Raw genomic sequence first — 22,502 nt, 5'->3', positions numbered from 1 at the left:
TTAAGACATTCCGTTTCCTAATTTCCGTCGAATTTTCCAGACATTGAGTGTTGAGAAGCGGAACTAAACGCCGCGCTTGATCTTGCTACCAGAGCAAGAAAATGAACTAGTAGAGTAACTGTACTTATGACAATGGAACTTACAAGCGTCGCTTTTACATATAAACTCTACATACATATATTTAGAAAGTATTCTAAATATATGAACCTAAACCTTCCTTCATTTCACACAGCACAAATTGATTCTTTCCAAATCATACAACTCCATTAGTCATGCTATAAAAATGAGCCACGAGCCTGTCAGTGATAAAAGGTCGCGATTGTCAGGAGGGACGGGTCGAGAACGGTTGTTTGATATATTTACGTGGTGCTCATTTAGTGAGGTATATATGTAGGTACGTCTGTCGTATATATCTCAGAAATATTTAGGATTTTTACTGCTTTATGTACTTATTTAATATAGATAAAAAATATTTGATGTTATACATAGGTGTGATATCTATCAGTTTTTAATTGATATAGTGTTTGTGAAATCATTTTTTTATTGTATTATGGTATTAATAAAATTTCCGTTTATACAGAAAGAAGGTAAACAAGGGAAAACCTAGAGACCTAAATAGCTTTCCCTACTTTCCGATCTAATTCTAAATGTTGCGTTGATGCATGAGTTGCTGAACTCAATGTGACATTTACACCAGAGGTAATTCGACGAAAAAAGGGGAAATTGTCGTCTTTTAACGGGAGCGCATGATGTTAATAGTAGGTTCCTAGGTTCCTTCTACTTATTTTGATATGTGTGGGATACAGAGTGAAGCAACAGCGTAATCCTAAATAAACATTTTATACAAAATGTATGCATAAGTGCTCGTATCATTTGATGGGTTTCACTTAAGAGCTTGAATTTTCTATGATTCATGGGACCATAGACCGTAGGCCATACTTGACTAGACTAGTCCTGAGCTCCGCTAAACAACACACAATGCCGCCAGAATTCAGAAACGGAAAGTAAAGTGAAAGTGTCTTATGAGAACGGTTTCATAACACTAGGTTCCCAGGTTCCCTTTATAGCGTAAGGCTAAAAAAAGTCTTTTCAAATAAAACTATTTTAACCACAGTCGTAATTATAAGCCACTACAAGTTAAGTAGCGCTAGATTCTTGTTATTAGCATGCAGTCGTTTCGCTAAATATACGCGGTTAAAATTAACCTTTAAATAGTGTATTTAAAGGTTAATTTTTGACGGCGTAAAGCCTACTATATAAATGAGAGTTGGTAGGAAATTTTAGAAATGCAATAAAATTATATTAAGAATAGCTAAGCATATGTTATGTGGATTGCTATTGTTTTTTTTCTTATTTTTTACAAATGAAATCAAATCATCTTGACGCTGTATCCCGCACAAAGCAGGGTAGGTAGGGAACCTAGGGAACCTAGTGTTAAGACACTAGTGTTCCCCATGTGTGTTTACCATCGAATTCTTGAAAAATTGCGTGGTCATTGGCGGAACTCTGCACCACTCCTAGGTACCAGAGCAAGGAAATATTAAATATAGCATTCTCGCAAATGGGAATTGAACCTACACCTCTCGCGTTCAAAATCGCACGCTTATGACTCCGTGCTAAAGCTATAAAAATAATGTTAATAGAATAGAAACGTTAATTTGTGAAGAAACTACTTTGAAAAATAAAACTTAAAACTTTTAAGAGCGATGGTCATTTTACGTAACACTATTAAAAGAAGGCTATTGGAAGTTCAAAAACAAACAACAGCGGGTGTTGTGGCACGGAAAGTTTTTGAAGAGATATATAATATATATGTATAATGAATGAAAACTTCTTCAAATGTTCGTAATTTTTAAAAACTCTCGTGGACAGACCTACATTAGGTTATTTATTACTATGTAAATATTTATACTATCTATATACCTAATATGAGTTAAAAGCGTTTATATAAACGCTCTGAAAACGAGAAAATAAAGCTTAAATTTAAAAATAAATGTATTAACAGGTCACTATCGTATTTATGTACTGGGTTCCTTTTTCTTATCTATTTACAATATATCAAGGTAGGCGTATGGGACCCAGACACTCTGTTCCCCATTTTTTTCCTTTATTTTTGTGGTGGAACTCAACGCCGCACCTATTAATTAATTCCCCACCTCAAGAAACTAAGCCTCAAAAAAATAACCTCAAAAAATAGAAATGAAAAAAAAACTACATTTTGAAGAATACCACAACGTTTAATTGAACAATAAACGTTAATGAAACAACAGCTGGGCGGTTTGGCAATTTTTATTTATTCACGGTACGGATTTTAATTACTTCCGATTTGGACACCGGATCCCTAGCGGTGAAAATACAAAGATATAAAATGAATAATTGGACTTCTCATATATATAAATATACTAGCAGCCCGCTCGCGGTTTCACCCGCGTGAACTATGTTATTATTAATTTCTGTTTCCATGGCTACGTCCTAGTGACGTCTATGCAAAATTTGAGACTCCTAGCATTTGAAGTAACGAAGTTTCATACAAACTTTCGACCCCAAAAACAACCCCATTAGAAGTCGAATATTGCAAATTGTCTTAGCGAGCACCTACGTCCTATAAGTAACTCCTATGCAAAATTTGAGATTCCTAGCACTTGTAGTTTCTGAGATTTCGTGATGAGTGAGTGACCTTTCGATTTTATATATATAGATTTAATGGTATAAGTTTGTCTCGGTTTGCCTCTATGTTTGTTTGTCTTAGCTAATCTCCGGAACAGCTGAACTCATTTTTATAGGTACCTTGTGTGCCTGTAACGCGACGGTTGCGGGTTCGATCCTCACTCGAGCAAGTGAAATATTTATTTATGTTTATATTTCCATTTATTCGCTCTCGTGGCGCTCTGCGGGATACAGCGTGAAGCTGATTATTTAAACTATTTTCAATTTATTATCTGTACGTGTTTATGAATTTAATTAATAAAAAATTGTATAGCTTAATTACTGTCATCATTATTTACTACTATACTTGTACTATAATCATAAAAATAAATTTGACGAAACTTAGACGATTAGCACTCGAGAGTTTATGGTGACGGAGTAAAAAGACAACAAAGTGGTATAACGACTAAAGTTGTTTTAAGCATTACTCAGCTCGATATTAGGGAAGTAATATTTTAAGAAACCTGTAGGTACCTATCTTTGTATAGTATGAACTAGTGTTATTTTTTTTTTAGTATAATAGAGTAGAGAGCTAAATGTTTAAACACTCTTTCCTCCAATATCTGATTAATTTTAAAATTTTCCTTGTCACCAGTTATTTCTGGGTAACTGCTTATCGGCACCAGATACTTTAACATTGAGCTTATATTCATTTAAAAAAATCAGCTTCACGCTGTATGCCGCACTTAGTAGAGTTGGCAGAGGGAACCCAGTGTTAAAACACTCTGTTCCCCACTTTCGGCAGAATTTTTCAAAGCATTGCCAGTTGAGTAGCGGAACTCAACGTCAGGCTTTTGCCTTAGTGCCAGAGGGAAGAAAGGAAAATATTTAAAAATTATATTTTATTTCCCCGAGTCGGGATCGAATCCACAATCGCGTTACAGTTATACCCCACCCCCGCAACCCCTGCGTCACGACGGCTTATATTGATTTAACAAACCTAAATTAATTTATTATCAAGATAGACGTAACATAAAAATTATTGTAAGAAACTACTTAACTAATAGTGCTATCAACTATAATTAAAATAACAGGATAGCCGGAAACATTACCCTCTTCAGGACATGAAAAGTATGAAGAATCGTTTTGTTCTGCCAACACAAGTCAATAGGACAAAAGAAATTGGGTATTTGTCACGTTTCTATATCTTACTTTCAAAGCGACGTAAAAGATAAGGACGAAAACCCCCACAATGTTGCAGGAAAACCGCGAAGTTGAGAAAAAACACAATTTTCCTACAAAAGTAACAACAAAAGGAAAATGTAAATACTAGTCATGTATCTTAAAAGGATGTGGTAGAAATAAATTTATGGCTCTGATAACAATTGACTTTTTGTTTTTTAACTGCCCGTACTATTCTTTAGCAATTCGTACTTACTTTAGACTATTTCAATTTAATTTTTCTGGACTGGAATCTGGACTGTCTCCAGTAAGAAATATTTTACAAGAACTAAATAAGTGACTGCAGGATTGAGTTACGTACGATCCTAGCTTTACGTTCTAAAATGCAATTTCAGATCTACAGAGATATTTGCAAAAATTTAAGTAAATGTAAGTAAAAAAGTACTTATATACGAGTATTAGCATTTTATATTTCATTTAATATCTATATATATAAAATCGAAAGGTCACTCACTCATCACGAAATCTCAGAAACTACATGTGCTAGGAATCTGAAATTTTGCATAGGAGTTACTTATAGGACGTAGGTGCACGCTAAGACGAGAGTTTGCAATATTCGACTTCTAAGGAGTTGTTTTTGGGGTTGATAGTTTGTATGAAACTTCGTTACTATATTTGTAGTCTAGGAGTCTCAAATTTTGCATGGACGTCACTTATAGGACGTAGATACCCATGGAGACAGGAATTAATAATAACGTAGTTCACGCAGGCGAAGCCGCGGGCGGGCCGCTGGTAATATATAAAAGATAAACTAATATTTGAATTAACATTATAATATAAATTAATAACTTATTTGTCGTCCAACAAATATGTTATAACAAAATCGTTAATTATTGAAATTATCCATTTTATCGCTAAACATTGCTATATTGTATCTAAACTGATAAAATGTTTAATAGCTCGTAACATTGTTTAACTCGCCTGTATTTGAAAAGCGTTCGTCCTAAAATCCTAATTAAGCCATTCACCCCACATTCACGAAATGTTTATATATTATATAAATATTAGCTGTGTCCTGCCACAGCAGGGTAGGCTGAGGGAACTTAGTGTTCAGACACTCCGTTCCCTACTTTCTGGCGAATTCTGGAGGCATTGCGTGTTGAGTGGCAGAACTCAACGCCGCGCTTTCTTACAACACAAGAGCGAAGAAAATGGAATATAAACGTAAATAAATATTTCACTACCTCGAGTGGGGATCGAACCTATAACCGTCGCGTTACAATCACCGGCCGGCCTCGTAATAATTCTTAGGGCCCTGTAAAATTTAAATGGGTCCTGACTGTTAATCATAATGGACTATATTGGGCTTGTTTTCTTTTTTTTCTAGTTTTAAGCTGTTTATATATTTTTATATATTGAACCCAATATATAAAAATATATAAACAGCTTTTGTTAGGCAATGAACTAAGTAAGGTTGAATGACAGCGAGTGACTGACATGACTGACGTGCCTATCGCAGACAAGGGGGAAAATAGATCTCAGCTGCGCCATGTGTCAATGCTCCTTTTTTTGTATACGAGTGTGAGAGATTCCTTGCTAAACTTCTGAATATGATACTATTTGGATGATAAATGTGAGTTGAAAGTGCCTTAGGAATGATTTGTTATAAGAAATCCTTTATTTCTTTGCTTACTAATATTTTTTTCCCTTAACGCTCTATCGCACACGCATCAGTATATGCAGAATGAACCTAATACTAAAACTTTCCCCCATATCCCCCCAAATTCTAGAAGCACAGCGTGTTGAATTGCGGCACTCAACACCATGGTTTGCCTCGACACCAGAAGGAAGAAATGAAAATAACAAACCTGTTTACAGACCTCTAAAGTAAAAGCAAAGTAAAAGCTTTTTAAATTTTATCTTTAGCCAATGATAAATCAATAATTGTTTTACTTTTATTTACAAACTGATATTTTCATCTTACTTTGATTAACTCTAACGTTTTGATTAACCCTCGATTCATTAAGTCTGTATATTTGTATAAACAGATTTAATGAATCGAGAATTAATCTTTATTTTTTCCCTATACATAAATAAAAACATAGATTATAAGTAAAAGCAATTTATCAATATAATTAGATTTTGCGGGATTCACAGCGACGGCGACGTACAAAAATCATGTTAGAGTGTCAAAGCGACAAGGTGGGAAGGGTGGCAAATGAAAACGTCAATCCCAGCTGCGCCACGTGGTTATTAGGGTAACAAAGTTATTTTCAAAATTCTGCTTTTCTGTATATCTGTCAAATTTTTAACTAGACATTTCTTGAATTGATGATTATGCGAATAAAACCCGAGGTGCCTTTCTAGTTTAAAATGTAAAGTATTTTTGCAAAGAACACCGGTTTTTTATTGATGTCTTAAAGTGGAGTACATTGTTATAAAATATTTCGAGACTATAAAATACAACCATTTCGGCTGTGGGTTCAACCCCTTTTAGGGGGCTTGAAATATATTTTTGGTCCCACTCTAATGGGACAAAGTACGGCGATAAGTTCCGTCACTCATAATATTTGAATTAAAACTTGATTTTCTCTGCCTATTTTTCTCTATTGAAATGAGTTTATAAATTATGTTTTTATTCCTTTTGTTTTCAACTAAGAGTTAACAAGGTCTACAAGTTTATGTTTTACGTAGAAACCCGTGTATATTTTGCTTAGATAAACAAAACTTAGTAATATTAATTAGGATATAACCAGCCAAATATAATTCACATTCCTGTACTAAATGTTTAATATAATAATTGGAACAAACGGGATTATTCTTTGTTCTTTCATTTAATGGAAACCAGTTATGTATTAAAAACAACTGTAAGTCAAAGAAATACAATAAGTGTTTTGATAGACAGGCGTAGAGTAACAGATGGTGGAAGATAAGAAAAGAATTCAATTATACCTTTTTTAATGACGGAACTAAAAAAAAATATCCATTTGTGTTTTTGTCTATGTTATAAACAGTCACATGAATGAGAATATCAATCAGTACTTAAAGGATAAACAACCCTGAATTATTTAAATTATAACCAGGATGACCCAAAGCTGGGAAGGGCGTGTTTTACCATATTTAATTGTCCAGCTTACGGTTATCAACCGGAAGCAATATTCATAAAAGCAATTTCGAAGTCGGGAACCGTTCATAATCGCGGACAACCAGGTTTTACGGGCGTTAATTCTAAGTAATGAGCCTTATAGCACCTCTAAGCTTTGAAAAGAAAATTATTTCCAGAAATGCTTTGACCCTCGTAATGACGTCATTTGGCTCTATCATTTCCATCTATAGGAGTCGTCATTGCTGTCTATTTCATATAATAATACCCTGAATAGAGTTCCTAAAGTATTTAATAATAGATAATGATATGGCAAAAATGTTTGACTGTATTTATATTATAATTAAAAATATATAGAATAGTTATGCTTAGAGACAGAGAGATCCCACATTTCCTCGTTGAAGATCTTATGGGCCTGAAGATATCATAGATATGCCAAAAACAACGGCCGATTAAGACCAGCATACGCTGCGTGATTGATGCTAGGGCTAGTATAGTCCGCAACATCTAATGTGGAACTCTATTGGACTTATAAACAATAAGAATTAAGGTAGGGTACTTTAACAAAATTGTACAGTCTGATCAATAGTTTTTTTAAGTATAAAAAATATACATAGGCACCACTGGTTAAGCCACCCTAGGCTTAACCAGTGGTGCCTATGTGTAAGATAATTTGATTATAAGTATACGATAATTGTGTGAATTTCGTAGATGAAGACTGATTAATCGAAATAAAATAATGGAAAAACTTTAATTTAAATTTTATAATTTCGCAAGTTATAAAGGAAGAATAAAAAAAATTGAAATAAGTTAACCTACGGCGAATCAAACACAACCAACATCGTTAAACATTTAACTTAAATATAAAGCTATATTAAAGTTATAAGTGAAAAATGGATTTATTTGTTGACAATAAACAATTCCCTTTACATCGTCGTTGTTATCCTCTGTATGAGCAAACAATAATTAAAAGTTGATAATAAAATACTTTTGCCTATTGAAAAGGATTTTTTTAAAGCAAAATCACCTTTACGACTGTGAAAATAGAGTTCACAATACGAATTTAGTATAATTTAATTTTACGCCCCAATTACGTATTCTAGTGTGGCGTTTGGAAGGTTGGACATTACAACTGCCTTGTGGAAAGCGATATTGGTTCGGACAAAGAACATTAAAGGGGAGGTAAGTTATGTCCTACACGAGTCCCAGATTTGATGCAATATTAAGTTTTGAATTTATGAAACCAAATTCAGTATGTATGGAGAAAATATTTTAAAATTATTGTTTTAAGCTTGAATAGTTATTTAGTTTGTTGAATATTTTTTAAATGAGTTCAAAAAAGAGAAGGTTGTCAATTAAATTCTTCTTTTTGATACTTACATATATACATATAGTTATTAGGTTCGAAGTTTATAAAAAAAAAACAAAACAACAGATAATAAAGTAACAATTAGGTTTCAATGCAAATAAACATAGGTATACAAAAATTAATGTAATTAAGGATCAAAATAATGACCTGCAAACATTAATAGTAAAAATTAATTAACGAAAGGTACTCACAGAATGACAATCTTACAAGTACCTACATAATTCACTAACACTTAAAGTACTAGAGCGATGTTACCTCGAAGGCCGCCCGCTGACCAATGAGTTTGTACATCACTGACCGCTTGTTTTATACATATGGAATGGTAGTGATGGGTATACTTCCATCCATCCATCCGTCAGTCTTTTAAAGTCCACTGCTGGACATAGGTCTCCCCCAATGCTCGCCACTCCGTCCGGTCCTCCGCCCCTTGAATCCAGCGGGTTCCCGCTGCCTTCTTGAGGTCGTCAGTCTACCTGATTGGAGGGCGGCCTGTACACCTTTTGCCGAGACGTACATAATTACATAATTCATATTTAAAATCTGTTATTTTTGCGAGCCAAATAAAAAATGACAGGGATAGATATTTACTAAATACAATATTGTTCTTTTATTATCTTTTGTATGAAATGCTTAAAATATTTTTACTGTATATTTTTTGTTTAAGATATGCACATAGATATAGTAATGTTGGTATTTCTAATTATTTTGATTTGATTCTGTCTAATTATTTTGTACAAAATGATCTAATTATTTTGTATTCACAGAGTAACTACCATCGTCTTTGAATGTCATAAACTATATATTATAAAAATTCTCTACATTATAAAAATAGAGAGCTTGTATTTCAAAACAAATTAAAATGCAGATTTTTCCAAAGCTTGTTATTAGGTCAGGAGGCAAGACTTCACGAGGAAAATAACGTGATAATGGATTTGTGTATTTAGCAAAGTTATAAATTGTAAAATCGCTTACTCGATTTCGAATACACTATATTAGAAACGTTAATGGCGATGGTCTGACCACCGAGGGCGCAAAAGACCGTGCAAAGTGGAGTAGGTTGAGTAGGAAGGCAGACCCTGGTAATAGCCGGGATTAATGCCAGGAAGAAGAAGAAGAAGAAGAAGAAGAAACGTTAATGGCGATAGATCTTTACTTTAATTGTAAAGACTCTTCTTACAGACCATTTTTTGCCATAATTTAATTTATAAATTGCCATAAAATTATCAGCATAGATGCACAGGTTTTGTTGATTGATTGATTTTTCGATATATGGCGTTTCGAGCGTGCCAGTTGAGCACAATTCATTTCGCCAATGTCACGTTGTATGGAAAACACACGAAGGAAACAGGTTTTGTCTGCGAGCAAAAGTCATCCGCGACGTAACTTCGACACCCATTGGCTAATGTCATATTGAGGAATTTTTGCTGAATATTTTTAACGAATTTACAGTTCTGTCAATAAAAATGAAGAAATAATAATATAACCGGAATATTATTAAAAAGGAACAAAAGGAACAGTCAGACATCAAAAGTCGTAAAAATGTAATTTATAAAAACAATAACAAATACAAGTAATTCATTGACGTAGGTCTTTTGAGAATAAGAATTGTAAAATTGAAATATGTTTAAAGAATTTATTCTCAAAAAGAATTACACTTTCACTTTTATAAGACCAACACAATAAATGTAACAATTTTCATCGCCATCACCATTAACGAAATAAAATATTTCACATAGTTTTTAAAATTTGCAAATTGTGTAATCGCTGTAGAAATTGTTATTCTCTGAAATATATTTTGAGAGTTGAGACTTAAATTCTCGTATATATGAAAGGACATGCTCTCACTGACTGGGGCAAGACGCACGCCTAAGGGTGCAAATAAGCAGGCGAAGCTGCGCGCATCCACTAGTTTGTTATAAAGTGGTGCTCCTTCAAATGTAATATTTTTCTTAGCAAATTTGTTTCTGATTTTTGGAAGATGGTAGATGGAAGGTAGATGTCAAATTAGAAAGTATTAATTTACTTATATTTTTTTTTATAAAAATACATAAAGCTGTCGCATATTCATTATGTTTGATTCTTTGTAAAGTTTAGTTGTTGATGTCAAAGTTGGATATCCAAAAATTATTTTAATAATTTTATTTTGTTTTCTTTGAAGTGCTTGTAATTTTGATTTACCAGTATTACTCCAAATTTTTTCGTTTGGTAGATCAATTGATTAGCATATATTCGTAATTATATTCGTAATTTTGGATCACTAAACAAAATGAATATAATAAAGTCGTTCACAAAATAACATTTCAAGTTGTATTTTTTATTTAGATGTCAACTTAAAGTTTTTGGTTTAAAATTCCCATTGCCACCGAAGGCGTTAACGGCGTCGTCCATTTTACCATGACACCCACACTTTGTCTTGGCATCGTGCCCATGGAGCCTATTGTATTTTTAGTAGCGAACTCAGGCTTTGGGATAAATTATTCACGCCTATATAATGAATGTATTCGTATTTTTTTTTTAAACTGAGTAGGTATTCTATGTAGTACAGCTAGTACTGGTCAAAACAATATTTTCATATTATTCAAATACTTTTTCACTATGACGTTTAATTTCCCAGCTCTGGCAAGACAAAACGCGAGGTTAAGATCCGCCATACAATACGCATGTCTGGAGTTCGGACGGAATACGGAACGGAATAGAAAAATTACAGTAAAAAATCTTTTAGATTATTTTCTGCCTGAATTAATCAATATAAATAAGTATTATGTTTTCTGAGTTCTGCCACTTAACACGCAATGCCTCCAGAATTCGGCAGAAAGTGTTAAACACTATGTTCCCTGAGAGTCTGAGTGTCTTAACACTATGTTCCCTCTGCCTACCCTGCTGGATGGGGGGTACAGCGTAAAGTTTATCATAGTGTTTTTATTTGATTTTTATAACAGTTCAAACAATTTTGCAAACAAAGTGCCTTGTAAAATATTATTCGGGGTCCTAACTTTTCAATACACTATATAGTTTGATAGTTTACCAGTGCACTCTACTGTGTTTTTAAAGGCAGGCAATTTTGCCAATCCCACTGGGATAGTACCGTCAGTGAAAAAGTTACACTTGCAGGTACGATAACAGTGGGTGTATTTCAATATTATTTACTATTTTTGTATCTAAAAAAAATTGCATACTTTTTCCAATTGTAAAAGTTATATTGTTTATTCTATTTGACTTTGGGAGTTTACTCCTTAATATGTTGTATGCTTTAAGGCCAACTGTTGGGCCTAGCGTTTGCAATTTAGGCCAAGCCAAAATCAGCAAATAATTTATTTTTCAAATTATTGAATAATAATCTAATATTGTCTATATTAGATATTATAAATTGTATGGACAATATATTAAAAATAAGCATTTCAGTTCTCGTATTTATTTACCTTCAGTAAAGAAAGAAGAATAATAAGTAAAATTATTAATACTTATATTCTATAAAAATATATAAATTCCAATAATATTTAAAAGATTATCGACTGACTTCTAATTATTGAATTTTAAATATTGTCCCCTACCACCATCACTAGCTTCGTAATGTCATCAGATGATGACTACGAAGCAAATATATAAGACTATAAAATTCAAAGGTTTCCCTCTGTTTACATGGGAGAATCTTTAAAATCTCTCCATAAATTACGAAGAAATACACGCAAAAACATAAAAAACAAACCTTTTTCAAAAAAGAAGTCCATTAAGAATGCATAGAATTTGTAATATAATACGAAATACAGCAGATTTTCATCAGTTACAGTAAAAGTCAAGAGTTTAGTTTCAATTTAGGCCTGGCTTAGAGCAATATATCAAGATGACGCTGCCCAGTGATTTATGAATGAGGCGAGTATGAAAAATTTTTAAAATAATTTATTTCCCCTTTTTTGTACTTCAACAAAGAAAGGGATTTGTTGAATCTCTAAGCGTTCTCTTTTATTTAATGGTTCAGTACAAAAACTCGACTAATATACCGGCTTCTGATAACCAGCCCTTTCGGTTAACCTAAGAGTTGGTTAATATATCTTGGGTAGCGTTTGATGAAAGGATGAAAATTAAGTTGAAATCAAATGTGTATGACCCAGTTAAAATTATTTATTTATTTATATGTATATAAAAAAGACATGTTCCCACTGACTGAGGTAAGACGTACATACATCCGTAACCGCTGGTAGTACAAACGTTTATTTTTGTAATAAATTCCACTAAGAAGGGATGAAATAAAGCGATAAAAAACAGGTTGAAAATTTTGTATGCAGTTTTTTAAAACTAGGGAACTAGATGAAAAGACTAAATCTAGGGAACCTAGTACTAAAATACTCTGCCCCCATTAAGACAACTACACTCCCCTCTTTCCGCCGAATTTGGAGGCTGGAGGAGTGGCGGAACTTAACGCTGCGCTACCGACACCTGCCAACACCAGAGCGAAGAAATTTCCTAAATTTAAATAAACATTTAATTTCCTCCAGTGAGAATTGAACCCAGAGCCAGGTGCATTTGCAGTCACACAGTTGTGGTCCACAACTAACCTCAAATTGAATATATAAAATTAGTTCTCTTATGAAAAGAGGATCTAAAAATCAATTTGTAAAAAACCACAAAATTCAATTAAAATTCAATTCATTAATGTTTTAATTACACTCATATATAGACAAGTTTAAACTTGTCTCTTCTAAGCTTTGAATACCAATTTATATACGAAGAACACTCATTGTAAGCATGTAAATCTACATATGTATATAAATAGGAATTAGAATGAAGGATTGGAGGTTTGAATTCCTCCCATTATCACTAACATTTAATGATGATTAATCGTGAATTCTAGGTAATTAGTTTAATCTAACTCGTTATAGCTGGCCTTAATGTAATATGAAGTTATAATGTTCCTATTATTTTCATTATTCTAAGCATTTACGTTACGCTACGCTTCACCTTGCTAAATAGGGGATGTATGTAGATAGAGGGAACCTAGTTTTAAGACATTCTATTCTCCATTTTCCGAATAATTTTCGAGACATTGTGTATTGAGTGACGGTGCGTATGACGTGGTACCAGAATGAAAAAATGAAAATAATCTCCGGAGTGAAAATCGAACCCATAATCATCGTATTCGGCGCCCTCAAAAAATAATTACTTTTTTTAGATTCACACTGTACCCGGACATAGCAGGGTATACAGAAGAAACCTGGGAACCTAGTGCTAAGACATTCCGTTCCCATTAGGACACTTCCGTTCGACCATTCCGCGAAATTTTAGAGGCCATTATGTGTTGAGTGGCGGAATAAAATTAGAAAAACTAAACGTTTTTTTAATTTTATTATTTGTTTTGTTTCTTGTTATTTGAACTTGATTATATTAAAATAAGATATTAGAATCTTGAAATATTTCTTCCTTTGGATATTTAACTGGAAAAATAAAATGGCAAAACCGTTCTTTACTTTCTAAAAGTTTTTTCTTTCAATTCTTATTATGAAAGGTTAATTGGAGTTAGTATTATGAGTGCAAAAAATTATTCTTTTCGGTCGGCTAAAAAACATTCTTTATTATTACTAAGTAATTTTATATTCGTATGTAATATAACATTAAACAATTTAAGTTATAACATATGTTTTTTTTATGTTTTTAGACATATTATGTCAAAAAATTTAAAATATAGAGCAAAATATGACGTCTTGGCGTATGGCACAAGCGTGTAATTGTGAACGAGTTGGCTATGGTTCAATTCCCACACAAGGAAATGAATCATTAACTCTAGTAACGAACGCGGCGTTGAATTCCGCAGCTCAACACGCAATGCCTGGAAAATTCGACAGAAGCTGAAAAAAGGAAACAAAAACTTTAAGTATCTACCCTGATATTTATTGTCTGTAATTTATCATTAATTGAATTAACTGTTATAAAAAAGCTTAATGCTATGACGTCACATTTCTAGTTAAAGTCTATAATAATATTAACTTATTTAGGTATTAAATTATTTAAAAGCTAATGAATTCATTATATTACTGCTTTATGTTAACTTTGCGTATTAAGGTCTTATGGAATTTTCATGTGTCTTTCAAAGGGTATGCAGAGGCTTCATCAGCCGATATCATAAACCTTTGAATGCATTATAGAATATAGTAACAGTACAATAGTAATGTTATGATGATTCTAACTAATTAATGTATGGATAATATTGTACTATATTAATGTTATTATGTCGTGATAATTGGAATTGAAGGATTTCAGAAATAACTGGAGGAATTTCTGAACAAAACTAACTGCAACATTGATTTTCAGCTATTAATACGGAAATTTGCCTCAGAATGAATGAGAGTGTTAGCACGAGGTTGCCTCTGTCCGCGAAGCTGTCAATATCATTACTAAGTAATAATTTAGTTCAAAACAAAAGAAGTCTGATAATATATTATCTTTTTGCATAAAATTTTATCAAACACTATTTTTTTAAAGCAGGATAGGCAGAGGAAGCCTAGTGCTAAGACACTCCGTTTAATATTTACTACAGTGTTGAGTGGCGGAATTCAACGCCGAACTTCGACGCTAGAACGAAAATATTAAATACTAGCGGCCCGGTCGGTTTCACCCGCGTGAACTATGTTATTATTAATTTCTGTCTCCATCTCCATTTCTACGTCCTAGTGACATCTATGCAAAATTTGAGACTCCTAGCATTTGTAGTAACGAAGTTTCATACAAACTTTCGACCCCAAAAACAACCCCTTAGAAGTCGAATATTGCAAATTCCCATCTTAGCGAGCACCTACGTCGTATAAATAACTCCTATGCAAAATTTGAGATTCCTAGCACATGTAGTTTCTGAGATTTCGTGATGAGTGAGTGACCTTTCGATTTTATATATATATATATATATAGATTTTATTTCCTCGAATGGGAATAGAGCCCACAACCTGTCGCATTTAAAGTCATACGCTTGCACCTCTGCGCCAGGAATGGCCTCATTTATTATTAAGTAATATAATACTGTTTAAGTTCATGAGTGCGTGCGCCTTTACACAGCATATTACTATATAGTGTCGCAATGCGTCGTTTTGTTGTATTGCTTCAACATTTGTTTAGTATAATTATGAATTTAGTCGTTAATTTTAATTAAAATTATAAATACGTTTGTTTCTTCTCATAATAACGTATTTTGCTAAATAGGGTTAAATTGTTACGTATTCTTTTAGAATTGTCTCTTACTCGCTTTCCCCACATATATAGCAATAGTGTTGAGACATTCCGTTGTCCACATTTCGCGCAAATTTTCAATCTCCCTAGGCATTACATATCAGGTTGCGGGACTCAACGCTGCGCTAGTTCGCGCCTCGTTACCGGATCGAAGATATGAAAATATTAAATGTTTTCACTCCCCCAAGTGGGAATCGAACCCATAGCCATAGCCATCTTTTATGTATGTTGCCGGCACTCTTGTGTCCCTGCTCGGTGATAATTTTATACAATTAATATAAGGATAACAGATCTGAATATTTTCTATTAATTTCAGCCTAATACGAGTACCTCCAGGCGATCTCGATATAAATACTCTTTCTTGACAGCCGTTTTTACCTTTTGAGGTACGGAACCCTAAAAGAGAAAAAGACTATGTATATTATAATAACGTAAATGAGAATAGAATAATATAGCTTACCTTTGGATCATCTCTATCCTATTTTCTTGTTAAAAAAAAAGATGTAACTAAAATGATAAGGTTTTAATACAAACAAAATCTATTTTGTGCAATAATTTTAATGTAAATACATGTACCACATAAAAATTTATCTGTACATTGTTTTTTTTATTAGGTACTTACAAATAACAACCAATTCGGAGGTCAGTCATTTAAAAAATAAATCAAATCGGCTAGGTACTCTATTATATTACATATTTTGATATTAATTTTCTATCTCCCAACTCATAATTATATATTTATAATCCACTATTGCATATTGTAAATCGTTAGTTTTTTTTGTACAGATCATAATCATGGTTGTGGGTTCGATTCCCAGTAGAGAAATAAAATATTTAATATTTTCATTTCCTCGATCTAATAAGCAAGAAAAGCGTGGTGTTAAATTTCGCTCCTCAACATACAATGCCTGCAGAATTCGGTGGAAAGTGTGGAACGGAAGCGTCTTAATTGGGTCGGAGTGTCTTAATACTAGGTTCCCAGGTTCCCTCTGCCTAACGTGATAAGTACGGGATACAACGTGAAATAGGTAAAAAAGGGTTTAGGTGTAGCATGTACCTCTACTTGTAAATTTACGTTATTTGAGAATATTGTTTTATTTGTGTAAACAAAACGAAATATGAAAAAAACAACATTTTTTTCATTACTATTATTCGATTCGTGACAAAACAAATCTTTTATATAAACGCCCGTTTAGAATGTAAACAAGGAAAAATAAAAATAAGAACGTGAAAAATTCCAATTGAAACTTTTTTTAGTAGTTTGTAAGCTCTCAAGGTGACGATTTTGCGGCGTTGACAGTTTATAGATTGCATACAATATGTACATCGAAGAAAGATAGAAAGAAAGGAGTGTCAAGACACCCATTACAGTGGCGTAACTTAACGCTGCGCTTTGTCTATCTAGATCGGGGGGTTCGCCGTTCCAATCCGCAACCATTGAGTTTATCAATTGCGCCGTTATGGTCTCGTTAAATTATTGTGAAATGAAAATTATATAGCGCTGTCAGACGCCTAAGCTTATTAATTCGACAAAAAAAAAACATTATTTATAGTATAAGAATTTATGGTTGACTTTAAACATTTTAAAAAAATATTGTTAAGTCCATGTAAAAATATGGGTATACCACATACTTATCTGTACATAAAATAAAAAAAATATAATACGAAACTACTTTAGAAATCCATACAAAATGGCGAAAATGATAAAAGATATAGGCACGAAGCAGCTGGCTGGCTCAATACATTTATATCAGGAAATACCTAAGGGATCGATATGATCTTCACTTCAGAATTTCGGATGTTACCTTATAATATATGTACGTTTGTCATTTTCTTTAGCTTCACGCTGTGTCCTGAACATAGCAGAGTAGGCAGAGGAACCGCCAATCGTCAAGGTTCCCAGGTTCCTTGTGTTAAGACACTCAGGTCCCAATAGGAAGTGCGTGTTGATTGTCAGAACTAAACGTCCCATCATTTCATAAAATAAAATTTACACGTTTTACAATATGCAATAGTGTCCCCACTTAAACCAATTCTAAGCTCATCTAAACATTACATTCAATGAAGTAATTATTTTAAATTAATCTTAAAATTTAAAAAAGATCAAACATTCATAAATTATTTTCATTTTTAACTATTTTCACATGTCCTTTAATTGTTGAGAAATGCGCTGAGTTTTTATCTATAAACGAAACAGAAATTAATTTAGAAATAATGTAATTCTAGAGTCTTAAAAAGCAGAGCACTCTCACTTACGGCCTGGTGACAGACGGACAGGCAGACAGCAGAGTCTTGGTAATAGGGTCCCGTTTTACCTCTTGCATGCAGAACCTCAAAAAAGAATATACAATAAGAGAAATTACCTCCCAACTCGCATTTTATTTCCAAGCATAAGTACATTTTTTTCGTAAATATTGACCCAACCACTCGAATGAATGCCAATTAAATTGAGTTGTATAGATTTTTCTATTTATTCAAGTACATCCATATTTCACATAGAGTTTATATACATTGCTATAAACTTTTGTTCACGATGAAAACATATTTTGTTGTTATTTCTAAGTTTTAAAAAAATTGTGATAAAATAAAACTTAAAACTATAATTGAAAGTATACAGTAAAGTTTGTATTCATATAGCAGATGTAAAATTGATTGGTGGATGTTGTTCTTCAAAAAAAGAAGATTGGAGAATGGTAATAATTTTAACCCAAACCCACGCTTCAAACCCACAATCCGTATCTAATAACATCTAAAAATTCATATATTTGATTAAATTTCAACAAATCCCTTAAAAAAAAATCATCTGGGCGACAAAGATTGTATAAATTAAATTGTATAATGACATTTAATATCCGAAAAAGAAATAATTTCTCGACTAACTTAAATGAACAGCGTTATAATGTTGTCAGAATCAGGGGGCCTTTCTATAGAAATGTATACTAGAAGTTTAATTTCAAACCTCTGGAGGCGATCTCATCACTTCGATTAAAACTCATACTAATAATTTTGTAATTTGTTTTCTTAGTTTTCGGATTAAGGATGGAGAAGAAAAGAAATACAAAAAGATTGAAAAATAAAAAAAAACGAATTCTCTTTTTATTTTAAGCGAAATACCTTTTTTCTATGTTATGAACGAGAGGTTCGCAATCAGCTAATTAGTATTGTTTTATAGAACATACAATAAGATTTTTAAAAATATTTTTATATTACGATTAACTACAATATAAATAAAAGAAATAAAATGTTTTAATTTTAATTAACAATCTTGATAAAAACACAGCGCTTTCCATGTACGAGTATGTAGTTTGAAAACAATTCTCAGAACAATAGGAAAGTTTCAATTAATATCACAGTTTCTGTATTTAAAAGTAGGACAATACAAAGTTCTTCCACTACACTAGAAACAGTAAGTCCTCGAGACGTCCGACGACGCACACTGCGCGTCTTGCTGTCACCCGAAGTAGTACTGGGCGTTTGAATATCGATATAAATTTCTGGAGTTGGGGTCGGTCTCGGTCTGCATTTGAATGCGAGGGAGGGTCTTGACCGCAACCCCGCGGCCTAGAGTACCGTGAGGAATAGTTCGTAGAGGCATTTCTACGGGGAATTCCGCTACCTGGCCGTATATGTTGGTACTTACGTGCGGATACGTATTGGGTACCGGTCGACCGACATATCTATTGATTTTTGGACTTAAATTGGTCACCATGCTGTTGATTTGCATTTCTGGTTTTAGACTTGAGTCCATGGTGTCCACTGGTCCAGATAGGCTGGTTATGTTGATGTCATTGTCGACTTCTGATATGCTGTCGTTGAAGCCGTTTGGTATGTCCGTGGAGGCTGACACGTCTGGACCTTTTGCTTGCTCGTTGGTATTTTTGTGCATTACGCATCGAATAATACCGATTATAAGGCACAAAAGACAGATGCCACCTGCCGCAGCGACTATATATACGTAGGTCATCTCGAATTGATCTGTTGAAACATATTTACTATTAATATTATTAATCTTTATTATGTAGCAGTAGTGGCACAGTGGCAGGAATTGTGACTGTAAGTGCGACAGGTTGTGGATTCGATTTCCACTCGAGGTGTTAGTTATTTTCATTTCTTCGTTCTGGTATCGAGGCAAAGCGTGGCGTTTAGTTTCGCCAACCCGCGATAAATCCAGAACTCGGCGAATAATGGGTAAGGGAATGTCATAACACTAGGTTCCCTCTGCCTATCCTGCTGTGGACGGGATACATCGTAACGCTAAAAAAATCTTTATTATTGAAATACTAGCAATTTTTATCGTTATTTCAACTTTTAATAAAAAATAAATGAAATACAAATACATTCGTACAGTTTTATGAAAGATTTAGGGCCAGCGTCAAAGTAAATTCTAGCACAAAAATATCTCGTACAATATATAACTAGAGCGAGCAAAACAAAACAGGCCGAGTTTTGGTTTATGCGCCACGAAGCAAATTCAACCATGTTTTGCGGTCTGAAAAGGGGTAACCATTGTCCGCAAAGTTTATATACTCATAGTTAAATATTTACTGAGCTGATACGTTTTCAGTATAAAACTGTACGTAATCAAAGGACGGAGTGCCTTAACACTAGGTTCCCTCTGCCTACCCTGCTATGTGCGGGATACAGCGTGAAAACTGATTAATTAAGTACTTGAAGTACTTTGCCATTTAACGCCTAGAGAATCTGGCGATATTAAAGAAACCCTAAAATGCTAACGGAATATAATATTAATTAACTTGAAGTGTTCTTAGAATACTTAAAATACTTCAAATATTGAAATCGTTATTTAGGTAACAATGTGTAACTTATATTTGTTAAATTTGGCTTGAAAATATTTATTTTATAATAAAATAAAATATTTTTTATAAAACTTCAAAAAATTCTTTTAGACTGTTTCCAATAGCCGTGGGTTCATATCCGTTCAAACTTTTATTAAGTTTTTTAAAAAGTATTTTCATTTCCTTAGTGTGGAATAACATTTTAAATACCTTAAAAATATGAAATAAGTTAATTAGTACTTTTATATTCGTCTATCAGTATAATTTGTAAATATATATTCAATGAAAAAGATTTCATATTTATTGCATGAAATTTGAAAGAAAAATGTAAAATATTTTAAGTACTTGAGCGGTCTGAGGTTTCATATAAAGAATTTCAATATACATGTTGAAACTAGTACGAGAATAACCCGTACAGTATTTTTTCTGTCTGCGGCTAAGCGGGTCTGGTCTATCTAGCTATTGCAAGTGCAGATTTTTCCTAGGAATATAGTAAAATTCCATTTTCATTTTATGAAACGAAAGTTTTATCTAATAAATTAAACTGAAATTAAATCAGGTTCACGATGTATTCTGCATACAGCAGGGTAGGCAGAGGGAACCTATAGTTAAGACACCCAGTTACCCACTTCCCTGCATTGCGTGTTGAGTGGCGGAATTTAACGCCGCGCTTTGTCTCGACACCGAGACTGGCCTTATTATCTAATATTTCATTTATATTTAGAAGCAAAAATGGTGTGTGTTTGTCCATATATCTTACCCTCTTTAGGCAAATGATGTCTGGGAGGTGATATCGAAGGTTCTTCCCTAGTGAAGTTCGTTGAAAGTGAAGGTCGCTGAGGTGGAACAGCAGCGACGGCAGGTGCTGGTGGAACTGCTGATTCTCCCCACCATCGATCATTGGACTCGTCTGAAACAAATTCAGGTTTTAAGTAAATGAAGAAGTACGTTTCCACTTTCCGAGAGCTTGTTGAGTCGCGGAACTTAACGCCGCGTTTAATACCTTAATAGCAGAAAGCTTTATGTCCGCTTCGAATTATAGCACAGTATTTTCTGTTCTAGTTTCCAATAAGCTGTAGAAGATCCGTTACAAAGTACTATCAAAAATTTTCTTTATGAAAAAATATGAAGCCGTCGTAGCGCAGTGGCACTAGCGTGCGTGACTGTAAACGCAACGGTTGTAGATTCGATTTCCACTTGCGGAAATATTTTTTATTTATCAATTTTTTTTTCTTGTTGGCAAGACAAGGCAAAAGCGCGGCTTTGAGTTCCCAACAAGCAATGTCTTGAAAAATCGGCGGTAAGTGGGGAACGAAGTATCTTAACACAAGGTTCCCTCAGCTTACACTGCTATTAGGGGAACTATATAACTTTTACATATTTATACTTAAACAATCAATTTTGATATAAATAACATAAGAAACCATTATAAATACATTTTAAGATAGCATTAAAACAGATTACAAGAAGAAATATTATCTCATAAGATATTACATCACTAATAGATTAAGAACACGAGCGTGTTTCCTCAAAGGGATTTTAGGTTACATGATAACGGCGTACGTTAAAAGTAGAGGCAGTGCTATGATTTACAGAAAAATAAACCTTAACCACTTCCACTCTGGTAACGAGACAAACGGCGGTGTTTAGTTTCGCGAGTCATGACGCATTGTCATAAAAATTAGGCAGAGGGAAAAAGGTGTTTTTTTATATTAGGTTTCCTCTACCTAGGTATATTATGCGGATTAGAATGAAGAGTTAATAAAAATAAACATTTTAATTTGAAATTGAAGTCAAGAAAAGAAGATATGTTCCTAAGTTTTTAGTATAAAATTCATTTAGATTTGCGAAATTTAAATATATTATCGATTGGTGTACCGTTGTTTGTTTAACTTTTAAAGATGTAAGTACGAAATGTAGTAAAATAAAAATAAAATTACTAAATCCAATACTTCTCGCAGTTTTGCCTTTCGAAAAAATAAATTCTCCAACGATACAAAGCGATATTTCGCTTCAAAAGCTATAATTTCGTGAGCGAATACTTTACTGAAAGCTCCAAAGCTTCTCAAAGCGACTTAATCCGTTTTTACACGGTCAAAGTAAAGAAACCGACGTCTACAAACAAATCCCAGCAAATTGCACGAGTTCAAATTAAGATAGGATTATACAAATTTCCTAGATCGTATCTCCATAA

At 33.3% G+C, this 22,502-nt stretch overlaps 1 protein-coding gene across 1 annotated transcript in view; it reads right to left on the bottom strand.

Moving 5' to 3' along the window:
- Positions 1–16,055: 16,055 nt before the first annotated feature.
- The window catches only part of LOC146531307 (uncharacterized), a 61,306-nt gene continuing 54,859 nt past the window's right edge, over positions 16,056–22,502 (bottom strand). Inside the window, exons 8-9 of the mRNA XM_085198472.1 lie at positions 21,069–21,218; positions 16,056–19,487 (exon numbers count right to left, since the gene is read on the bottom strand). Of these exons, the coding sequence (XP_085054598.1) occupies positions 18,964–19,487; positions 21,069–21,218 (674 nt within the window). The 3' untranslated portion in view covers positions 16,056–18,963. The remainder of the gene's footprint in view (positions 19,488–21,068; positions 21,219–22,502) is intronic.

Source organism: Heliconius melpomene, chromosome 15 (genome assembly GCF_056956725.1).
Source record: "Heliconius melpomene rosina isolate 202511_hmr_F chromosome 15, ASM5695672v1, whole genome shotgun sequence".
Taxonomy (NCBI): domain Eukaryota; kingdom Metazoa; phylum Arthropoda; class Insecta; order Lepidoptera; family Nymphalidae; genus Heliconius; species Heliconius melpomene.
The sequence above is the reverse complement of the archived record's forward strand: the minus strand, read 5'-3'. Positions and strand labels throughout refer to the sequence as shown.